The 23,033-nt window shown below is 40.2% G+C and overlaps 1 protein-coding gene across 1 annotated transcript in view; it reads left to right on the top strand.

Moving 5' to 3' along the window:
• The window catches only part of CLSTN2 (calsyntenin 2), a 213,844-nt gene that overhangs the window by 167,120 nt on the left and 23,691 nt on the right, over positions 1–23,033 (top strand). The window contains exon 8 of the mRNA XM_033069303.1: positions 11,230–11,392. Within this exon, the coding sequence (XP_032925194.1) occupies positions 11,230–11,392 (163 nt within the window). The remainder of the gene's footprint in view (positions 1–11,229; positions 11,393–23,033) is intronic.

The following is a 23,033-nucleotide window of genomic DNA, read 5'->3' as shown; positions in this document are numbered from 1 at the left end:
AAATGTGTTGTGGTTGTGAATAATTCCCAAAGACATGATCTCCCCATGTCTTTGCAGGTTTTCGTCTCAGATAATATATATATACTCATTTGGGTATATAGCATTTAAGTAGCTTCTTTAGTTTAAAGAGAAATTTAACAGAAAAATTATACTGACAAATCAGTGTAGATCAATGTTTGGCATATCAATGAAACAATCATGGAAGCCCTTTAAATTGGGAGGCAGAAAATTAAGCTCGTAGTGTTTATTCTGGCTAAGATTTTGGTTTATCTTTTTATTCCTCAGATCCAGTTGATTCAAGTTGATCTAAAAAAATATTCCCGTGTTGCATTACTCAGTAGAAAGTGTATTCATCTCAAAATATTAATCATAATTTCCATTTAGATAGGAGCAGTTTTCCACCCTGATAGGAGCAAGGCAATATTTTCTTGAGCCTGACAAGCTGTAACATCTGTGGTGGGAGGTACAGTGCCTCTCGTCCCCTGCTTTTCCTGCTCTCCTCAGCTGTAGATTTTCAAAGACAAATCCAAGCTGATGGTGGCCATGCTGCATCTCTGAAGAAAAGTTCTTTACATTATCCTTAATAGTTTTATTTGTTCTTTTTATACCCTCACATCAGGGGACTTTTCTGCCTTTTGTTAATTCGTGATCAGTTGGTGTTAATAGAAAAAAAAAATAAAGGGCATTTTAAAAAATAGGAAAAAAAGGAAATAATACACCAGGATGAGTTACTGTTCAGTAAAGATTCCTGTTACAAGTAGTGAAATATTATAAGAACAAAGAACAGATAAAATAGAAATTATTTGGTTTGTAACAACAGTAGAGGAACCTGGAAAGCATTTTAAGTGGTCTGCTCTCCTCCTGGCTGTCTCATTTCTGCTGGCAACAGTGCTACTTCCTTCATTGGGTATCAATTTCTGACAGCTTCAGAAGGGAATATTGCCTCTGAAACAAGAGGCCACTGCCTTGCTCCCATTATAACTCTTCTTTGGAGACCAGCCCTCAGTCCAGAAAAGCCTGGAAAGAGGGATGGCCCAATCCAGAGCACTACACTCAAATAATGGTAACTGGGTTTATTTATATGAGGCAGCAAGACTAATGGCCAGGAAAAATTTCCTTACTGCTGAAGAAGAACCAACATTCATCCTAATCCCATGGAAGTTTCTTTATGGGACCATTATAAGTTTATATATATTATTTTCCCTTCTATTACTTACCAAGACTTTGTTATTTGGTACCTTAAGGAATATCAATAATAACTTTAATAGTGGAGTTAACAGGTATCAGTTTTCATTAGCTGTGTATCACTTCAGTAGTTTAGTTTCAGTTTCCAACTCAGTTATTAAACGCTTAGTTTCTGAAAATGTTGTTCATCTCTGTATGCTCTGATAATTTCTCTTTCTTTAATAGTTTTGAAATCAATTTATTCTAGTAGGAACTGTTGAAAGTACCCTGAAATCTTTACAACTAGAACATTTACAACTAAAATAGTACAAATTGGTCTAAGAAAATATTCACATTGATATAAGTTGTTTAGAGTTTATTCATTTCAGTGATTGTACCATGTTGACTTTCTAAAAACAGTGTTCCCTTTTTACTTTAAAGCTTTAGAAATACATAACTATTCTACAATGCTGTTTCCAAATGTTTCACTCTAGTTTGCAATTAAAAGCCCCAAAGTTTGTGTGTATGTATGCATATGCATATTTATATATCTCATACATTCATATGTATATATGTACCACTAAGAGCTGTAAAGGACTGCACCAGTGAATTGTTTTTACTATCTCTCCATCTTGCAGTAGTGTAAAAGTCTTCAGGTATGGGACAGAGTTGTCAAGTGTCTTTTAAGAGTAAGACAGGAGATGAATCTGTGCAGGTGAATAGCCAGATTAATTTCAAATGAGAGTGGTTTCTGATGGAAAAGGACCAGCACTGTGGTCATGGAAGATCTCATCAGGGGACTGCAGAATAAGAAACTAAGAGACGTATTTAATTATACTTTGTTCCCTGTCCTTTCTTTTTGTACAGTTAGTGAATAGACGTTTACCCTGAGATTTCTTAAATCCTTTTTGATTTTACACACTGAAGGTTCATTTGCAGAGGACACAAATGTCATGTGTGGTTGGAATGAAGCTGGCTTCATTAAGTGGCTGTTATGATTCCAAAAGGGGCAGGGCAGGGATCTGCTCTGCCTGGCAGAATGCTGGCTGCACCAGCAGGGAGGACACTGGCTAACAAGGAGGTCAGTGCCACCATTAACATTCTCTCTCTAGCATATGGGGCAGGCACCTCAGAAAAACCAGATAATAAATCTTGGAAAACTCACACTCAAATTTGTATACTTAGCTCTTTTACACCAAGGATGACACAACCAGAATAAAACTCACAGTAATGAGATATTTGCCCTAATTGCTACAGGGTGACTTGCAGCGTCTGTGTTCACCTTCTTTTTTGAGATGAAAGACATTGACTGTGTCAGTCAACCTGCAAATAAAACATACTGCAGAGTTCTGCAAGATTCTGGTTTTTAATCACAGAAAAATCAAAGATCAAAAACATGTCTTGCATCTGGAAGTCTGATGCCAAACACAGACTTGCCTGTTTCAGGTGCTTGCTCTCCCTTCATTTGAATGGACGTGGAGAGGAAATTGCTAAGGAGGGAAAAAATAATTACAGTAAATTCACGAATACAAGCCGCACTGAGTATAAGCCGCATCTCTGGGTGTTGGCAAATGTTTCGGTTTTTGTCCATAAATAAGCTACACCTGAATATAAGCCGCTCTGTCGTTCGCAGCGAGGGCCCGCATGCAACAAAGTTGCCAAATACTAACAGAACTGCGGCATGGCAGGGGGTTTACTGGCTCAACTAAGGCTGTGCAGGCTCGGTCCGCTAGGGGCTGCTGACGGGGCCAGGTGACCCAGCCCGGCGCTGCCACTCGGGGCTGGTCACCGCCTCTGGGTTCGCTCGCCCCGGCCCCGCTCCTGCTGTGGCGCCAGCCGGGCATGGAGAGAGCACCCCGCTCACACCGCGGCGCCGGCCGGGCACGGAGAGCACACCCCGCTCACACCGCGGTGCTGGCCAGGCACGGAGAGAGCGCCCTGCTCACGCGGCAGCGCTGGCCGGGCACGGAGCACCCCCTGCTCCCGCGACGGCGGCGGAGGGTGGGGGCAGAGCACCCCCCCGTCCTCCCCAGGCCGTGGCAATGGTGGCACAGGGCCCCCGTTGGCTCCCCGGGCCACGGCAATGATGACGCAGGGCCCCTGTCGGCTCCCCGGGCCGCGGCAATGACGGCGCAGGCTCCCGTCGGCTCCCCGGGCCGCGGCAATGACGGCGCGCCCCCCCCACCCCGTCCTCCCCGGGCCGCGGCAATGGCGGTGCAGCCCCCCCCCTCTCCTCCCCGAGCCGCGGCAATGGCGGCACGGCCCTCCCCCCCTCTCCGAGCGGCGGCAATGGTGGCGCGGACTCCCCCCGTCTCTCCCCTGACCTGTGGCAGAGGAGGAAAGAGAGCTCTCCCGCCTCTCTCCCCGCCCCCCGTGCCGCCTGTAGGGAGCCAGGGCAACACAGTAACACTGTAACAATCGCGGAATGCCGGTTTTTAATGGCAGGTGCTTGGCTCAGCGCCCTGGCTGGCACGTCTGGGGTTTTAAATGTCAGAAAATTATTCACAGATTAGCCGCCTCGGACTATTAGCCGCACTTCCGGGTTTCCACCAAAATTTTTGTCAAATTGCTGCGGCTTGTATTCGTGAAATTACTGTACTTTTATTTGTCACTACAAAGTAAAGGAAAATTTCTGATAAAATGCAACAAGTCATCTCTTGTGGGAAGATCCGTAGATATAAAGAAAGACACTTGGCAAACTTGCTATATAAATGTATATCAGGAATTAGTTTGAATAAATTGGTATTGTTGGAATATTTCTCAAGAGAAAAAAATGTTTAAAAGGTAGAACTTTCCTCACCAAATTTTCTGAGTGATTTAATGAACATCCACTCTTCTGTTTGGATCAATACATCATCAATACATTACACAATCATATTGTGTAATCAAGGACTCAAGGTATTTTAACGGAATATTTTATCCATAATTTCTTTAAAATATCAAATTTTAGGGATGTTTCTTGAACAGTCTGTGAAAATCTGTTTTCTTGAGTAAAAGAAAATGTCTAAGTCATATAAACATTAAGCACAAGAAAAAATACATTGTAGACAGGGAATAAATGGTTAAAAGTAATGTTTGGAAGTACTGTGATTAGATAAATACTTATTTGCATAAAGCATTTACTTGAGCAGGTACACAAGAATGTGTAGCAGGTTTTTTCTAATGTTTCTAATGGACAGTTTTCTAAACTGTCCAATTGAAGAGTTCATATTGAAGAAACAATTGTTTTATAAAGTACACAAACTCTCATTTTAAATCAGTCAGCATGAAGCTGCATTATCCCTTTAATTAGTGAGATTATGAGGCCAAGGAAGTTCTTCAGCTCCAGTTTGTTTCAAAGTACACAGTTGTGGAAAATCTCTTCTGCTTTGCTCAGCTTTCTGAACAAGGTGCAGGTCAGTGCAGGGACATCTGAAGGGATCTGTCTGGGACTCAGTTTCTGTGTAATGTCACCAGTGCCTCATTCAGGAGCTCGGGCATGAACCACTGCCAGCAGAGCCCTGAGAATGCCATCCCTGTGCCTCTCCCCACCTCAGTATCATCACAAGATACATCTCTTCCTTTTATCCATGCAACCAGGGTAGTAACTTTTTTCCAAATTCCTCACCAAAACTCCTGTGAGGAAGCAAACTTGCTTGAATCTTCCATAAGGAGCAGGAAAGTCTCTTTTGCTTCCTTCTCTCGGTAATGCTCTTCTGATACTGAGCTGAGGTTCCAGAAAGAAGGGATTAATTTGTACAGTGCTCATCTCCTTTATTCTATGACTGATTGCACACAGTCCTGTACAAATGAAGGTATAGAAGATTGGTTATTTAATTTTCCAAATTAACTCCCTGCACACAGACCTATAGCATCACATCAGCATCTGTACTGGAGACATCCAAGTTCTGATACAGCTCTGATAGCTGTGGAACAGCTTCCTCACCAAGGAGTACAAATTACTCCTTCCTACAGCCACTACTGCTGACACTTGGAAGAGTGGTGATGCTCCAGTCTCAAAAGCAGAAAAGGTGGTCCAGAGCAAAGCAGTCTGGCTGGTTGGGTTTTTTCCTTCACTGCCAGCCAGCCAGGTGTCAGAATTCTGCAGCTTGCTTAGGGAGACTCTGTGATCACTTTTGAGCAGGGTTGTGCAGGCCAATGTTCAAGCTACAAAATTTATGTGGAGGTTACCTGTGCAGCAGTATTCTTATGGATAAAACACTGCTTTGGTAGATTATGATGATTCCCTGCAGTGTATCATCTGTAAATTTAACTGTGGGAGTGTGTATCAATGCCTCCTTTTCCCATATGCAGTATATTTTCCTTCCATCCTGCTGTAATTACTACTTCCATACTGTATCTATTGGCACTGCAGAGACAGGGTGTATTGATTTTATGGATGGGGGAAAAAATGTCATGTAAAGGAGTTGCTGAAGGATAAATGTAGAACATGAAACACAAGGAGAGTATCTTAAAAAAAAAAGCCCTGGTACATAATATGAATATTTCAGAGCTTTATTTAAAGTTTTCTGAAGAGGTTGTGGAGATATTGGAGACTTATCTGCAATCTGCACATCTTCACTTAGTGGTCAGGAATATCAAACCCTTTCCCAGAGATGTTTTAATTATTTCCAGGGACGCATGCTTAGGTTGAGTAAAGCCAAGACATGTGGCAAATACGTTCTAATGCAGAACCTATAGGTAGAATAAATAATGCTACAAGATACACCCATTCACATGACTGAATGGATTTGATTAGTCAGTGTTTGCACTTTATTTCCAGAAGTTCTTCCCCCAAATGAATATGCTGACAGACTGTACTGTAGCACAAAGCCATTTTCAAGTGCATATCTGTTGATTCCCACAAAAGCAGACTTTTACCATAAAACCACACATTTACAAGCAGAAGCAGACTTTTGTTCATTGTATTAGAAAACAGAAAGGGACAAGGTAAATTGGGTACCCAGTGAAGCAATGCCATCCTTCACACTGAATATCTGCATACTGAATTACACACTTGAGATCTCTATCAGGACATTTTTAGAAGTGTTTTCTTCTGTTCCTGGTGGTGTAGGGATAACTGAAAAAAAAAATCAGAAGTGTTCATAGACAATGAGAAAAAGACCTCAAAAAAGTCAACTGTGTAAATTTTTTCCTATACCACTTAATCAGTTTTGCAGGTAGCTCAACTACTGAAATTTGAGGCAAAGATAGGCAAAGATATTAGAAGAAATCAAAAGGAAGCAGCAGTTATAGGAACAGCAATGCCCCAATGTATCTCCTTTTCTTCTTTTAAAACTAGCATGCCTTAATTGCAGATGTTGTGCATGAGAACTGACATCAGGAAAACAAATAGGATAATGAATTAGTTTCTATAGTAACAGATAAAAGCTCATTCAATAACTTTAAAGATTCCATTTTAGAGACAACCATGGTATACCCCAGACTGGGAGAGGAGAAGGGCTCTCTGTGGTCACCTGTTAATTGCCTTCATGCAAAACTCATCAGTCTCGGGCAGAATGATTCAACTGCCTAAAATGCTTATTTTTTTTTTAAATCTACATATGTAAATACACAACATCTTTCTTTGTAAAATTGCAAATATATGTAAATTTGTCAATTTGATATGAAATCCACTGCCAACCAATTCCAAATTATCTTCTCTATGCTTCCTTGTTGTAATGGCACTATTCCTTAGGTCCTGATTCAAAGTATAATGAAACAGTCTTTCAGAACCTTCCTTTTAGCTCCCTATTTGTAAGCAGTGCAGTGCTTTCTCTCAGTGCTATAAAAAATATGTTCAAAATGCATAATAAAAATATTTTCTTGTCTCAAAATATATAAAAAACCTATCAAAATTATTGCAATCAACAGAAAAAGAGCAATGCCAAACCCTGTAAATTTTTAAAAAAGATCTTTCGAAAGGAGTTTTTTAGAGATTAAGAGAAAAATGCACTATTTTTTAAACGCTAAGCAATACCCCTCTCCCCATCAAATTATCATCCATTTTCAGTGCTCTGAAGCAGGGTAGTAGGGGCCAGGCTTTGAAGCAGAGCCACGAAGCATTTGGCTGCTGTCAGAACAAGGCAGGAGGGTTAACCGGGGGACTGTGACTGAGTGATTAATGCTAATGCTATTAAGATTCCCTGTATTTTTTGCCTTCTTGAATGAGGGCATATAAAATTGTGGAGTTGTCTACTTTGAAAAGCCTTTCTGTGGTCACTTCTCCATTGGCCCTGCAGGGCTGCTGTTTTTCCCTCAGGCTGCCTCCCCCCAGGCTAGCCCTTCTGCTGGTTCTCCACTGCATTCACTCCTTGTATTGAGGGGCCCAAAGGAGGCCCACTGTTTTAGATGTGTTCTAATAAATGATAGCTAAGGATGGGGATAATGGATTCAGAGCATTTTAAGATGCTACAAAAGGCATCAAGAAGTGATTACAGTGACATGCTCTGTGTTTTGAATGTGGATTAAGAAGCTTTCTTCAAAAAAATGGTTCAGTCAGACCACTTCTGCTAACTGAATGAATGGTTCAGACCTCTCAGGCAGAAGGATTTTTGTCTCATAACTGCAGTAAGGGAGTGGTGCTATTTGCAGTGAGCAGAGCGCTTTCTTTGCTTTCCTTTCCTTCTTTCTGCTTTTGTTGAGAATGTTTGAGTGTGTTCTGAGAGCAAAGTTCCAGAAAGCCGAAGATGGAAGCCACACATGCCATTCTGAGCCCTGAGGGGACACTCTCAGGTGTGCTGTGAGCAGCACCCTGGGCTGTGCAGAGCTGTTTTCCTGCTGGAGCTCCCTGGGATGTGCAGACTGGGCTGTGCAGAGCTGTTTTCCTGCTGGAGCTCCCTGGGATGTGCAGACTGGGCTGTGCAGAGCTGTTTTCCTGCTCAGGCTCCCTTGGGCTGCTGAGGGGCACCGGAGGGACATGCAGGGAGCTCAGCAGAGGCTCGTGGTGAGCACAGCCAGCTCCTCACTTGGGCACTTGGGTAGAATAGGCTGCCTTGGTGTGTGTAGCCAAACAGGTGGATGAGCCCCATTCCAGGACTGGCCCCAGCTGACCCAAGCGAGGCTCTTAAGATCTGGAAATTGCAGATTCCCCCAGGGTGCCTGCCACACTTGTATGAACAAAGCTGAAAAATGGGGCATTTTGCAGACCACCAAAGTCTAGTTCTAAGCAGCACCACTTGGTTCTCAGACCAAGAATTTTGGTTTCAGTCTTTTGCTGAGCATTCCAATATAAAGTACAAAAATCTGACATTTTTCATTAGAAGATGCCAAGAGCCTAGGACACATACTCCATAAGATTTATATGGAGGCTGTTTTCAGCTATTTCATAAAAGCATTTTCCAATGCAATGGCTTGTCATCAGTACTAGGACTTCAGGCTGTTTAATTCACTGTGATTTGATTAATGCTTTTAGAGGCAGCCTGGTGTTGTAGAGTGATTAGACCAAGCCATCCAGCAGTTTTGGAAAGCCTAGCTTACTCATTTGTAATTTTATTTCATTGCGATAGCTTTATAAATTAGATTTTTAAAATAAATTTCCAACTTGACAGTATTAAAATTTCTTTATTTGCCAGTGTAGTATATTTTATAATTTTCTTTTCCTGGCTTCACTGCTTCATATTGCATTCCATTGCCTCAATGGAATACATGCAGAGAAAAAATTGGCTCCCTGTGTTAAGAAGGCAAAGGAGGTGTCGTAAACAAGAGCATAACAAACACACCACGATTACCACAATTATTTATTTCATTATTTATTTATTTCGTTTATTTCATTTTATTTTCATTATTTTGCTTGTGAAATGGCCAGCCCTGAAGTACTACCTGCTGCTGAATGATTGAGATGTATTCCGGAGTTCGAAAGTAATTTTTTGCTTTTTTTGTTGAATATTTGTTTTTACACTGGGGCCTAGTACAAATACTGAAAAATAATTTGGAGGAATAGACACATGTCTGTGTTCCTAGCCTGAATTGAAATCAGGACACAACTGTGATGACCAACAAGTGCTGTTGAAATCACAGGAACCAAGCTGAGACTTTATGTAAATTCCCTTCAAAACAACACTTGATGTGTTTATGTGCTGAAATTTAAGGAAATGCAGGTAACTGAGGGTTTGAGGACATCACCAGGGTGTCTACACTTGCATTATTTTATGTTCCAGCATGTATAAGAAAAAATAAAAGTTACTGAGTACTTTGTGTGTACGTCCACAGTTGGACATCTGCATTTTTCTTGGAAGGACCTGAGCCCAGTTACAGGAGCCATGAATTGTGGAATTTATGAAATGTTGTGTTTCCAGGAAGCATTTCCTTTGAAAAATGTAACTGCCTAATGGAGAAACTGCACTGGCTACACATTGTCGTGCTCTTTGTGTGTGTGATGCCCACATGTTTGGGTTTACTGTGTCAAAATGCTCTTGCTTTAGTTAAACATGAGGATTACTCACACATTGGGGTTCACCTGGGGCATCCCATGTGATGCAGTTCAGGGCTGCAAACCAGAGATTGTGTGGAACAGTTCTCCACAAAGTGCCAGGTATTCATCCTCTAGTTTTGGCCACACAAGGTCTCTCAAAACCAGATTTTGTTTTCTATGAAATGTCAGCTGCATGAGGCTGTGATGCATCATATGCTAATGAGCAGGTCAGGGGCTTGGCAAGCTGCTTTTCCTTGGAAAGCAGGGCTGCATAATACTGTTGGTGGTTGGTGTTTGTTCAATTAAGTTTTCAGTCTTCCAATTTATTTACTTTCAATTTGGGTTTCAGTTCATTTAACCATCAGAAAACGTATGTGCTATCTGCTGCTTACAAAAGGAAGGCTCCCTCCAGCAGCCCCTTGCTGCATTTTTCTATCTCTGTGGAGCTACAATGTCTGCAGTAATAAATGTATCAGTTTGAAATAGAAATGATTAAGTGCTTGTTGAAATGTCTTCTGGAACAAACATTAGCTTTGCTTTCAAAGGGCAGATACTGCACCAGATAGCGCTTAACCTGGCCAAGGACAAAGTGCTAGGTTTAAACATCACTTTCATCTTGCTTCTGCATTCAAACACTTTCATTTCTTAATACATCAAAACAAGGTTCTCTCCAGAATTGAGAGCACCATTGTTGTAACTATTGTTCTGCTTTTAAAACAGCCCATTCATCCTACCAGTTTGCTGTGATTTATTCCTTTGAACTTTTTAATCTGAAACATACAACAATAGAAAAAAAAATAATTGGGCAGACATTGATATTTGCACACCAGACTTCTGTCTCTAGAGGCTGAACATTTCTGAACTAAAGCTGAATTTGATCATCCTGCAGTAGTCCCTGGTTGTCCAGCTCAGAAATTCTTATGAGATTTGATCTTAATGTTGTCATCCTGAAAGTATGTTGTAAATGTGGCCGTTGCTTTTCAGAGCTGGTGGGTATCAGGGAAACCATAAAGATACTCATTTTCCCACTATCTGGGAAAAAGCTCAAGGCCAAAAGATGAAGGGTGAGAAGAGGTGAGTTCCCTGCCCAAACCTGTGGACTGCTGGTCCCTCTGTGTCACACAGAGCATGGCCCAGGTCCTTTTAGCACTGTTGAGGTCCTGGCAGATTGCTCAGGACTAAGTACTGATGGGATAAATGAATAATGGCAATCATTGGTAATAACTCATCAATCCAGTGACTAAGGGCTGTATTTTTTCTTAATCTGAAGCTAATAGGGGTCTGTAGTAACTATGCCAGTACATCCTATGTGTGTCCTACAAGAAATGTTGTGTTTTCAACAGTAGATATAAACATTAAGAAACTAATAATATGTATTAACAAATGTGAAAATAAAGATCAAATACCAAATTGTCTGATTTTCTATTTTCTATCCATCTCTTGTTTTCAGAGTGTGTTTTAAGAAGCCTCTATTTATCACATATATTTTACAAATATTCCAAAAGTATTTATCAACATTATTTTGGTTTTCCTTGATGTTAGACATATAGAAATTGCAGTAAAATTATTTCCTATAAGTGAAACTTGGAAACAACACAATTTAGAAAATATATAGGATATAAAAATCAGTCACCATTAGTAGGAGCTATCTAATGCTTTGCTGCATCTCCCAGATCTGTGACAAGGAGTGGCACTACTATGTGGTCAACGTGGAGTTTCCCGTGGTGACGCTGTACATGGACGGGACAACGTACGAGCCATACCTGGTGACCAACGACTGGCCCATCCACCCGTCCCACATCGCCATGCAGCTCACAGTGGGGGCTTGCTGGCAAGGTAAAACCACACCAGCTAACAGACAGCACAGTCAGGAGTTCAGGCCAAGAAAGAATCTTGCTTGTCTCACTGATTGCATGGGAAATAAACTGCTAAAGGATTGATGGTATAAAATCAGGTGTAAATCCAGAGTTGTTAATGAAGTCCAAGGATAAAATGGACAGGACATTAACAGGCTTTGCGTTTTCATCACCTGAAGAAGTATTGGATACAGTTTATCTATTCAGTGTGAAAGATTGTCTTCTTTATCTTTTGTCTTCACTTCTTTTAATTGTTTCCCTTGTTCTCCAGCCTTAAGCAAACTATTAGATTTTAAAGAACTCCAGCTATCTCTTTTCAGTCCCTGCCCTCAGATTTCTTTTACAACTCATGGCCCAGTCCTGTGCTCTTTATACTGGATATACTCACCACCAATTCCAGTAATTTACTTGACTCACCCTGTTATACGCCAGAGGTAAAAGTGAGAGTAAAAGAAATCCAGAAGTCCAAACCCCTGAGCCATACCTGTATGGACATTTGCTTAAATATTACCTTTTTCTGTTTTCTACTCTTTATAATCCCATTCTTCTCATTCTTTCTACCTGGTCCTTACCACTTTCTTTCTCTGTTCTCTGCCTTATACCTGAAGTACTCCTCTTTCTCTGCTTGTCTGTTTTTTTTAAGTTGTCTTCATTACTCCTCCATGCTGATTTTCTATTTACACTGTCATTTTTCCACTTAAAGTATGTTGGGAAGGAAACTATAATTATTAAAAAATGCTTTAATATAGATTGTGTTTCTTCCTCACTCTTTCATGTGGTCTCACTTTCTCCATTATCACCTTGTTTGCCAATTTGATCTCTGCTTATTTGCATAATTTGGAAATCTTATGCATGGCAGGGCTGTTCAGTGTAAATAGTACTCGAAAAAATCCAGCTGTTACGTTATGAGTGGGGTAAAGATCCAACCTTTACTTTGATGATAACATGCAAAATGAAGCTGCACTAACCCTAAAAACAAAGTTTGGTAAATTTACAATACTGATAGTTGTTGGAGGTGTGATAAGCTAGTCAGCATTGCACTAATCCCATATACTTGGAAAAGTATAGACTGTTTCTTGTCTAGCTGGTGTTTGCATGGGTTGATTTTTTTGTCATGCAGTGTTGGTGCAGTACTTTTAGAGCAAAGTTCCAGAGTTAGCAAATGCAAACGTCATTTATAAATTTAATTCTTTCCAGACATGAGCAAATACCATAGAGGCTGTGAATAACCATGGAGTACTGCTTTCTGAAAAATCACCATTTCTCTTTAGCTGTGCTAAAAAACATATATTTTAATCCCTTACTTCATATTGATATGAGGTTCTTCTGCATAGATCAACATAAATGTTTTTATGCATTATGCGTATTACTTCTGCCCCTTATCTTCTTTCATTCACACTCAGTGTTTTTGTTACTCTCTAAAAGCACTCTTCAGTGCTTTGAGGTTTTTTTCCTAAAAGTGTTAGTATTGCTGGGAATGCACTCACCTGAATCTCACTTTAACCATCTGCAGGTGCCACATCTGGGGGCCTGTGGATCAGTTCAAGTGTCTGTGCAACAAGCCCTGCCTAAGCAAAAGCTGGGCCAGCTTTGCCACAGCCGTGCATCCGTGGGCTCATCTGCCCCCCGAGGCAGCTGAGAACAACAACAATAATCTTGTTGCCTTTGCACCTCTGTCTCCTTGTCTCAAATTGGGAAGAGAAGGAATTAGCAAAACTGCTCACATAGGCTTGCAATGCATTCAGACCATGGACTATATTTCATATATAGCTGTTAAACAAGTGAAAAGTTGCAATTGTTTTCAAACATTTTTATTTTTACACGGGATAATTTGATGGCTTAATTAATAACCATTCAGAATAAATTCTTCTTCCTTTTTGGTGAAACACCTGATTTAAACTACTGAAATAGTACCTATAGCTGCCGTTAATATTTACTGCAATATTACATTATTGCTGTTTTAATAGTGAGAGAATTTGAGTTCCTCAAAAGCAGAAACAAATTTTCCCCCTCATGAAAATGCTAAGATTTGGTAATGCAGTGTACTAAAGATTCTGATAAACTATCATGTATCAGGCAAAAAGATAAACTTCTAATGGTTATGTGAAACAAAATTTTAAAATACTGCTTTTGACAAAGCTTATCATGTGGTACATTTGTTTTGATCACCTCAAGCTATTTTAAATGAATGATGTGGAAAGTCACTTCGTTGATAACATTCAGCACTGTATTTCAGTCTGTGAAATAGTAATTAATCAACACAGAAAACCAATCTATTCTAATGAAAACATTAGTTTTCAAAGTTTGTATATTTCAAGAAAAAGGGGCCGTATTAAATAAATATTTGAACTATAAATACTTACTGTGAAACTGTTAGTAAGTCTACTTAGGCTAATACATTTTAGCCAGTAACAATAGTCTAAACCTCTTCATATTCAAAGCATTATAAAGCTGCTTTACAACATTCTGTGACTTATTTCAGTAAAATATACAGTGAATTTGGTGTCATAAACCATTCAGGAGTGTCCTTATTAAGAGGATATGAAGAGTTTCCAGCTCTAGTTTGATAAAACTACTTCCTTTCTTTTCATCAAAGAACTAGCAGAAAGGAACACTGCTCTAACCTCTTCCTTCAGAAAGTGCAAGACCTTCTTTTCTGTCTTTACTAAACCACTTTACAGTTCTGAGGACACAGCATCCATTTGTCAGAGTGAAATTATTTGAAAAACAGTCTCAACTCAGACAAGTAAATTAATCAGAAGAAATAACATTCCTTTTTTACTTCCCACACTGACTCTGATTTTCTGACAGCCAAAAGTCATTGTGGCTGTGGGGCAGCTGAAGGACCGGCAGAGAGCAGGAAGAGTGTATTTAGAAGACAGTGAAAAATCAAGAGCAAGGATTGCAATTCGCCCTGTTAGCACTAATAGGAAAATCTGGCACTGCTGTGAGGGATTTACCCTCTTGTAGATGAAAATGTTCAGTTCTGGTCTGGAAACTAGGTATTGTTCTGCTGCTTCTTTAGGAGCCTGAGTGTCCTCTGTGATACTGTGACTGAGCCCTGATCTTCTCATCACTTACACTGGTCCTCATCCTGGGGCTCTGTAGCAAGCACCATGCTTCACCTCCCCCTTGTCTTTCTCAGAGTTATATCCTACAGGAATCTTGGACATGGAAAATTATTTTCTTTAAGATTATTATTGCCTCTTATTAATATTTCAATGCCTGAGTAAATGTTTTCTGACTTTTATAGCCTTGTTCGTAGCATCCATTATGAAAAGTTAGTTGTTTTTATTTCTATCTTCAGCTGCTCAAGTGAAATATAACAGCAGTGTAAGATCATTGCTGTTGTGCTCATAACATGAAAACAAACCCAAATGTGCAATTCTTCAGCCGTACATGACAAATTCAAACTTTAGCCTATGGTATGCTCACTATGCCTTGGTTTGTCTGTGACATAAGAAAATCTCTCCTACATCTTTACCCTTTTCCTGGCAATGTAAAAATCTTGGTGACTTTTTTGTTCCTGATTTTATGCAAAATTTCTTTAAATAATGTGACTCGAGGGCTAGGACTCTCCAAAAAGGAGGGAAAATTAGCCTTTTCCTGAAGGGCAGATTCTTGGAGACCAGCAGGGAGTGAAGATGGTTAAAAAAGCAGAAAGCCAGCCTTTAAAAGTGATAGAAGAGACCCTTCCCAGGGTCTGTCAGGCACTGGGTCACGTTTACTGTAGCCCAGGAAATGGCTCAATTACTTAAAACGAAGCCTGGGGAATGGTTCCCAGCTCTAATGACACTCTGCGCATGACAAAAATCACATTATTTGTTCTGGGATAATCAAGATGAACTTTATCTACTAAAAATTAGGTATACTGTATGTTACTATGGTATAATTTCCCTTTTATAATCTAAAATCAGGAAGATCTAAGCAGAGCTACCTCATTGATTTAGGGTCCTTCACAATGGTTAGCCTAGAGTGAATTCTTCTTTGTGCAGTTGATGTTTAGTACGGCTGTACTTGAGTGGAGGTGGTTTATTTGAGAGTGGGAGTTTAAGCATGATCTTTAGGCTAAAGTGTTGATGTGTGTTTGGTTACATGTGACCCAGGAGAAGTGACAGGTAGCACCTAACCTCAGCAAAGTGCCAACTTTCATACATGGCAAATCTCAATTTACTCCTTAGCTGGGATTTCAGTGACGTGAGGCCTGGGAAAAGGTAGTAATGCTGACCACAGAGCTAAGCAAACTGGGCTCTTAGTGAGGGCAGAAACAAACACCTGGTAGAGCTGTTCCTGGAATTAGCCCTTTGTGTACCCTGGTGAAGTTTGATAGCTTTCTCTGTAGGTACATAAGGTTAACTGTATAACTTAATCTTAACATCTTTAAAATTTTCTTCACATCACTGGTTTCACTGATGATTGTCAAGGGTGTGATTTTGATGTAGGTCAGGTTATTTAAGGCCAAAGTGCTGCTCTGTCTCTAATGGTGAAAGAAATTTTCAAGCAGATTTACTCTCTCAGGGTATCTAAAGGACAAAATTGACTTGCCTCCACGTCTGCCTCCTAGAGAAAAAGAGACACCAAAAAGAACAGGAGGGAAGTGGCCCTGTATCTGAACTGCTTCTTCCCTGAATGGGTATTAAGTAGATATGGTCTGTGGGGATAGGAGAGAACTCCCCAAGCCTCAGCTTTGGTTCTCACTATTACTATTTTTCTTCTTTAGCATAAAAATGCTTTCAGATTTGCCTTTTTACCTTAAGAGTCTCAAGGTCTTTTCGAATAATAAAAAGGTGCAGCAAGATGGGAGAGTCACCCATACTCTGTGGGAGTAAAGTGCAGTAGATGATTTTTCCTCGGGTCACTTAAAAAAATCCTGCTGCATCACAGCAAGAATAGAATCAGAATTTATGATCTTCTGTTCTTATTCTCCCTTTTAGGTTTTAACATCCTGTTTCATTCTTCTGAACAATGCAAACAAATCATTAGCTTGTCCTGGAGTGCATTTTACAAGAGCTTACTCCAGGAAGTTCTCTGAGTTCATTATTTCTGATTCAGTTTATCTGAGGACATAGCAAATGGACCCTTTTACAGAGTGAGAAACTTCTTCCATTAAACCGAGGTTTATAGGTTTGCACTCTGATCCCTTTATTGCTATACATTCAGGGGCAAAAGCAGAGGAAGGGAGCAAGTTACGTGTTTTGATAATTTTTTTGTACCAGAGGCAGAAGACAGACTTCATCATGGTTTCTCTGAAAAGATAAGGTCTTGAGTTCATACAAGGCATTTTGGGAGGGAAGGAGTTTGTGTATGGCTCCTAAAGCTCTGTGAGGAAAGTAGTGACACAAGTGAATGACTTGTCACAAGGCTGTAGCTTGCCATGGCTGTAAGTCTCTGTTTCTATCAGAGTCACCCCTTCAGCAGTGCTGCAGCCTCACAGTGCTGAATACTGCATAGAGAGGGTCTTCAGGAGAAGCCTGTCAACAGCTACTTTATTGTCATGGATACAGCAGAAGGCTGTAGTAGTTCCTGTTTTCTAAGGAATTGCTGTTTTCTCTTGTGTTTTTCTTTTGTATTCTCCTGTCATTTTCCTCTCTCCTTAACCTGTGATGGAGAGATCAGGTTTTCTATAAAGCCCTTCTGTGGAATAATCTTATCCTCACATGCCAGACCTCTGCTGACACAAAAATCACCCAGTGCAGTCAGAGAACTGACTGATGATTCAAGGAAAGAAGCACCACAGGAGTTAAAAGTTGAAGAGGGGTCAGAAAAAGGAGAGTCAGTGTGGGCAGTGTAGCAGCAGCCTGTATCGCTCAACCTTGGACTTCCTCCAGAAATTAAGGTATTCAACAGATAAAGATTCCCCCTGCTGTGCATCCAACACCACTGGATCATGCCAAGGAGGCTGGCATAGCTTGCACAAACCTGCTACTTCAGAGGAGTGGTACAAGCACACCTTAATGCAAGGGCATCAGGGCAGATCTCAGCACACTGTGATGATGATTATCTATGTCCTAGTGCCTCCATGGGTACAGCAGTGCTCTTGCTGCATTGTCCTTCTCATCAAGATAAAGATGGGGCAGATTTCAGTTCACTTGACAGATCTTTGCTGAATTTCAGCTGCAATAGAAATACAAAGACATGTGGAAAGTTTAGTTTAGGAGGGTGTTTTCTTGGAGAGCTGAATTTGCGTTCAAATCTGTCATTGAGATATATGTCCTGTTTTTAACTGAATTTCTGCAGGAAGCACTACTTACCAGCACAAAATTGTTTTTGGTAGAATAGGGGCATAGATTTTTTGAGTAACATTTATCTATTGGCTGAATTGTGAAAAAATGTAGTGTGTTTTTTATTATCCTGCATCTTCAGTAGTGTAAGTTATACCCACTTTGAGTTTGAGGATGTGTTGCACAGAAATCAGTTGGCATTTGGACACTTAGGAGCAGGGAGCCCTTAGTGTTCTCTGAACTTATGATACTTCAGATAAAGCTTTAAACCTAAAGCTGTCTGAGGTTGTTGGGTTATGATACCTATCCAGAGCAGGGGCAGACTTAACATGGGCGATATTTGATGATGAATTTCTGATTAATTTTTATCTGAGTGGTATAAAATCCCCCCTAAAACTTTTCTGTGCTGAGAAGCTCTGGGTGTATAAAATGTCATGTCACTAATTGGGGCTACTCCTGAGATCTGTGTTAAGTTTCATCCTGTTTAACAGCCAATCTACTTGTCAGGGAATTAAACCCAGCTCCCTTAACTGCCATAATAAAAAGATGGGATAAATTTGGAGGCTTGGACCTGAGGACTTCAGAACCAGAATGTCTTGTGCCTGCTCCCAGATTCATTCAATCTTTATGTTGGAGCCCTGAATAATCAATTGTTCATTAATTATCTGGCTCAGTATAACCAGAGTTTAGAATATCTTAAAAGAATTGCACCTCATTTGGAAATTCTCTTGATTTCACCATTTCCCATGAAAACCTCATTGTGCTTTGACTGCCTTGATAATTACTTGCTCATTATTAGAATAGGGTAAAAAGCCTGCAAAATCTGTGAGCTCAATAAAATCACTTATTTTGATGTGCCTGATTGTTCTGTGGAGATTGAAAAGGAATGCAAACAGCGCTTTACATCTGAGTAGTCAAACCAACAACTGTAAAATTCAATGCTAATCAAATTCTGTCACACTTTATATCAACTCAATGCAAAATGAAAAACCAAAGTGTGGAAACAGGCTCTACTTCTTTAATGGATGCTTTTTAACCCCATGAAGTCCAAAGAGTCCCTGGGACTCTTCAGTTTCCCCTGGACTCTCCAGAGCTATATCTAACAGATACAACATGTTATAGCTAGCAGAACCTCTTTGTGGCTGTAACCAGTTCTTAATCCCCCTAAATTGTTGTTCATCTGGCAGTCTTCAACTGTTTATAGCAAACCATTTGTTTTCCTCCATGTGTACAAAGGGTCATCCCCACTGAGCTGTCCCCAAGACAGACAGACAACATATCTGCAACATACTCAGCTAAAATTAAGTAGGTTGCTCTTCTCCATTTGATCTGGTGTGTTTGATATTTCAGGCAGCAACTGTAACTGTGTCTGTGCCTATTAGATCTGTGCTAAGTGCTGATATTGTAAAGTCTTTCTTTTATTGGTAGCCTAATTGCTCCCCACTGAGGGATCTGTGGGGTCTCCTGCATGTCCTTATGGGTGAGTCCGTCCCTGGCTGTGCTCCCTGCTGGGCTTGCTGTGAGCTCAGCCCCAGCTGTGAATGGCACAGGAGAGAACCAGCACTCGTCAGGGCTCAGAGGCATGTAGGCTTCATATAGCAGGGGAACACTCTGGCCCCAGTGTAGGAGATGCCTCTAGGCTGCTGCTAATATCGTGGGACACTACCCATCAGCATACCCTGAAAGCTCTAGTTATCCAGATAATTCCAGCAGCAAAAGAAATCAGAACCAGCAGAGAAAGATCTGTCCTGAAGACAGTAATTATTTTAGCATGTGAAAAATGTGATGCATGCTACTTCAAAAATGACTAAGAAGTAAATAGCGTTATAGTGAATAATATGTATGCCATGGTTCCTCTGGATGTCTCTACAGTCCGCTGACATCATCTTCCCTTTGCAAGGGTTGAATTAATGCCAAAAGCTACCATCCATCCTCCTGTATCTGCCAGACTGGGAGTGCTGGTGCATGCTGGGTCAGGTGTGAAAAGCAATGCGCAATTTTATTAGCAACATCTGAACAACACTGTGCCCTATGTTCCCTAACAACTGTGACAGCAACCACAACATTTACATTTATGGAAGATAAAAAAGTCAGTAGCTTAAAAAATTTTTCATGGAAGGAATTGTAGTAAGAATAGTTGGTGACTAAACTATGGTTTTAGGTTTTTTTGTGTTACAGGCATAAACTTAATACCATGACAGCGAGGAAGGTTCTTTTTTCCTCTCTTGGCCCTATCATTCATCAGTCTTAACTAGTTAACTGTCTCCCAAGAATTAGCACTCACAGCATATTAATCCATAGCAATCAATAAACATAATGCTGAGTGAAACACAATACGCAACACAGCTGAGGACCAGTTTTTCTCATTCTCTCAGAACTTACCAACAGCTTCATGGAAATGAGCTGTATCTGAGGAATATTTCACTCCTTGGAAAGGGCAGAACGACCCTGAAAGCAAAGAAGTCCCATGAACCTTGCTGAGGTAATCCAGGTTAACTGGATATCCTGAGCTCTGGAGAGAAACTGGAGATGCTGTGTTACAGAATTATTAGAAACTTGCATATGCTTGGATTACCTCAAGACCATCATCACTGGAGCTCCACTTTGTTCTCTGGGTAATCTATTTAGGTCTTCATTATCCCAAAAAAGTTGTTGCTTAGGCTCAGTTTGGTATCAGAAACAAGAGCTCAAAATGCATTAAAGTAGTAAGGGCTGTTGGGAGCAGGTTTTCTCAATTGTTTCTTAGCAGGTGGTAAAGTCAGTGCTGAGTCAAATCCAGGCAGTGGAAATGAGCATCATCCTGTCCAGGAAAGCCACTGACTCTGAGCTGCCTGTCAGCTGCATGGGGAGCATGAAATGAATTGTGCTCAAAGGATTTCTATTTAAAAAATCAGAATTTGGAAGAATTTGGATAATATTCTGTAAAATGTTACTATCAGCATTAGGTACAGTTGTCCATTATGCTTAAACATGCAATGGAATGATCACATTCATTCTGAATTAAATATATTTCTACTCATCTAGTCTTGGGAATTTTGGAGTGACTGGGATTTGGAGATTGCCCCTCCTGGACTAAATTGCCCCTCACTGAGAAACTGAAGTCAAATACTCAAAGAATATCAGATTGTAGAAGCTGAAGGAAACACTGCTTTCAAACACACCAATACAGTAGAATCAAGTATGAATAAAACATTTTATCAAAGCTAGAAAGCAGGATTGTGAGAAACTGGCTTTAGGCCATTCCTTTAATTTTAGTGAGAGTTTTGGTTTTTGCTTCCCAGTTTTATTGTATTTGATTTTGTCCATTTGCAATCTAATAATTACTGGTGATGGGAACATCAGCAGCTAACATACCTCACTGAGCTGAAAAGATTCTGAAATGCTGAAACAGAAGACTATCAAAATGACAGCAAGCTGCAATTACAAGCAACTGTAAGAAGAGTCATATATAATGACTTCTGTTCACCTTCAAGTTCAGAATTGGGAGGTATATAATTTTGTCTATAACACTGGTAAAAGTTGTGTATGGAAGGCTTTTTTAGAAATCTGGGTAAAGTATTATCTTTTTCAGTGTTCTTGTTTTTTCATGTGATTAAAAGCTGCTGTTCTAACTACCCTGGATGAATACGCACATCCTCTTTTACACATGGAGTAACAAGAACACTATATTAGCGTTAGTAAGATAACTTCCAAGAAGAGCAACAGTGATGTTCATATTCTACAGTGTCAGGTGGAAGATGTAAGGAGATGCCTGGCAAAGGAAAATGATACAGCTGTATTTTGACTGCTTACATTTCCTATTGGGAATAAACATCCACCTTGAGTGTCAGTGGTCAATGGAGGGGATTGCTTGGGAAGCCTCTGTCTTCAGAAGAGTTTAGAAAGCTCAGGCAATATTCTCAAGAATATATTAGGCACAGCTGTATTTGTCTTGGGGCTGGGGACAGAGTGCCTCATCCTTCCATGTCCAGACTCTGCTCACAGTTGTTCCCATGCATTATCCCAGCCTGGATCACCCTCTCATCACCATGGCCATGGTTCTGCAGATTTTCTCTACTCACACAGTATGACACTGGCTACTCCCAGATATTTTTGACTCATGTTTTCTTGAAATACTGGGGTAGTTTTGTTTAAATAACAGTTGATAGCCTCTCCCAAGCAAAGATTGCATCATCTCCTTTACAGTCCAATCATGATCTCTGCACCCACACAAACACCATCCTTATTCCTGTGAAGAGCGTGGGTAAGCCTTGTTCTTTAAATGCTCAATGTTTTTGTCATGCCTGTATTTTCAGAGTATTTTAAAAGCCTGTTCCTGGCAACACTCATATTCCCTTCCATGCTTTTATGTTGGTGGATTAACAGATGACTTAAACAAGAATTATACATCTCCAAGATGGTAATACCTCCTTGTGCACCAGCATTTCTTAAAAGTGTGGCTTGGGCACCAGGAATATCCTGTGTATTTAATGATTTATGGGCAAATACTGTATCTGCTAATGCAGAGCACTGCAACGTAAGTGCTCTGTCAAGAATACCAGAGAATAACTAGTCCAAAGTAGAAAAACAGCCAGTTCTCTTCATAGATGCTTTGGTTCATTCTGCTTGTTTCTGTCAGGCAAAGCCACAGCACTGAGTTCTTTGTTCTGGCTTGTTGTCTGGTCTTTTATATATATTTTAATGACTGCATTTCACATTCATTCACTGATCTGAGCCTGCTTCTTATTTTGCATCTCCTCAGAACTATTAAGACCTACTGGTAGACTTACTATAGTAGATTTCTAAATGTCAAAGCTCCAGGATTAGTATTGGTATTTTAATTTGCTGTCTTCACAATTCTGTAGTGATATGAGAAAATGAAGCTTCAAACAAAATGTAAATCCTCCTTCTTCTTCTTCTGTAAGCTCTTAAATAGTTTTCTCTCTTTGTCTCCTTTTTAAGGAGATGTTTACTCTTTCTTTAATCTTTTTTTTTCCGTCCAGTTACATTACTGCTGTATAAGTACTTTTAAAGGCAGTGTAAGCAGATAAATATAACAGCATTTTGGCTAAAAAGCCAATGTCCCCATAATGAACTATCGATTTACAAAATAATTGCAAAATAATTGTCTTGGTAAGTATCAGAAAGGCAGAACTTCAGCTGTTGTATGCATGAAAGTTTCTAGGAAATCTCAACAAAATCCTGCCCAGAGGAAATTTCCTGTGTAATGGACAAATGAATGAGAATGGACAAGAATAATCTCCCTTTGGGAACCCTCCTCTGGCGTAAGAAAAAGAGAGGCAGTTTATGCTGCAATATATTAAACAAAAAACAAAAAAGCCCCAAAACACAAACCAAACCAAACCAAACCAAATAAACCAAGAAAAAAAAATACCAAAAAAAAGCATTGCCAACTCCTCT

Source organism: Catharus ustulatus, chromosome 10 (genome assembly GCF_009819885.2).
Source record: "Catharus ustulatus isolate bCatUst1 chromosome 10, bCatUst1.pri.v2, whole genome shotgun sequence".
Taxonomy (NCBI): domain Eukaryota; kingdom Metazoa; phylum Chordata; class Aves; order Passeriformes; family Turdidae; genus Catharus; species Catharus ustulatus.
The sequence above is the reverse complement of the archived record's forward strand: the minus strand, read 5'-3'. Positions and strand labels throughout refer to the sequence as shown.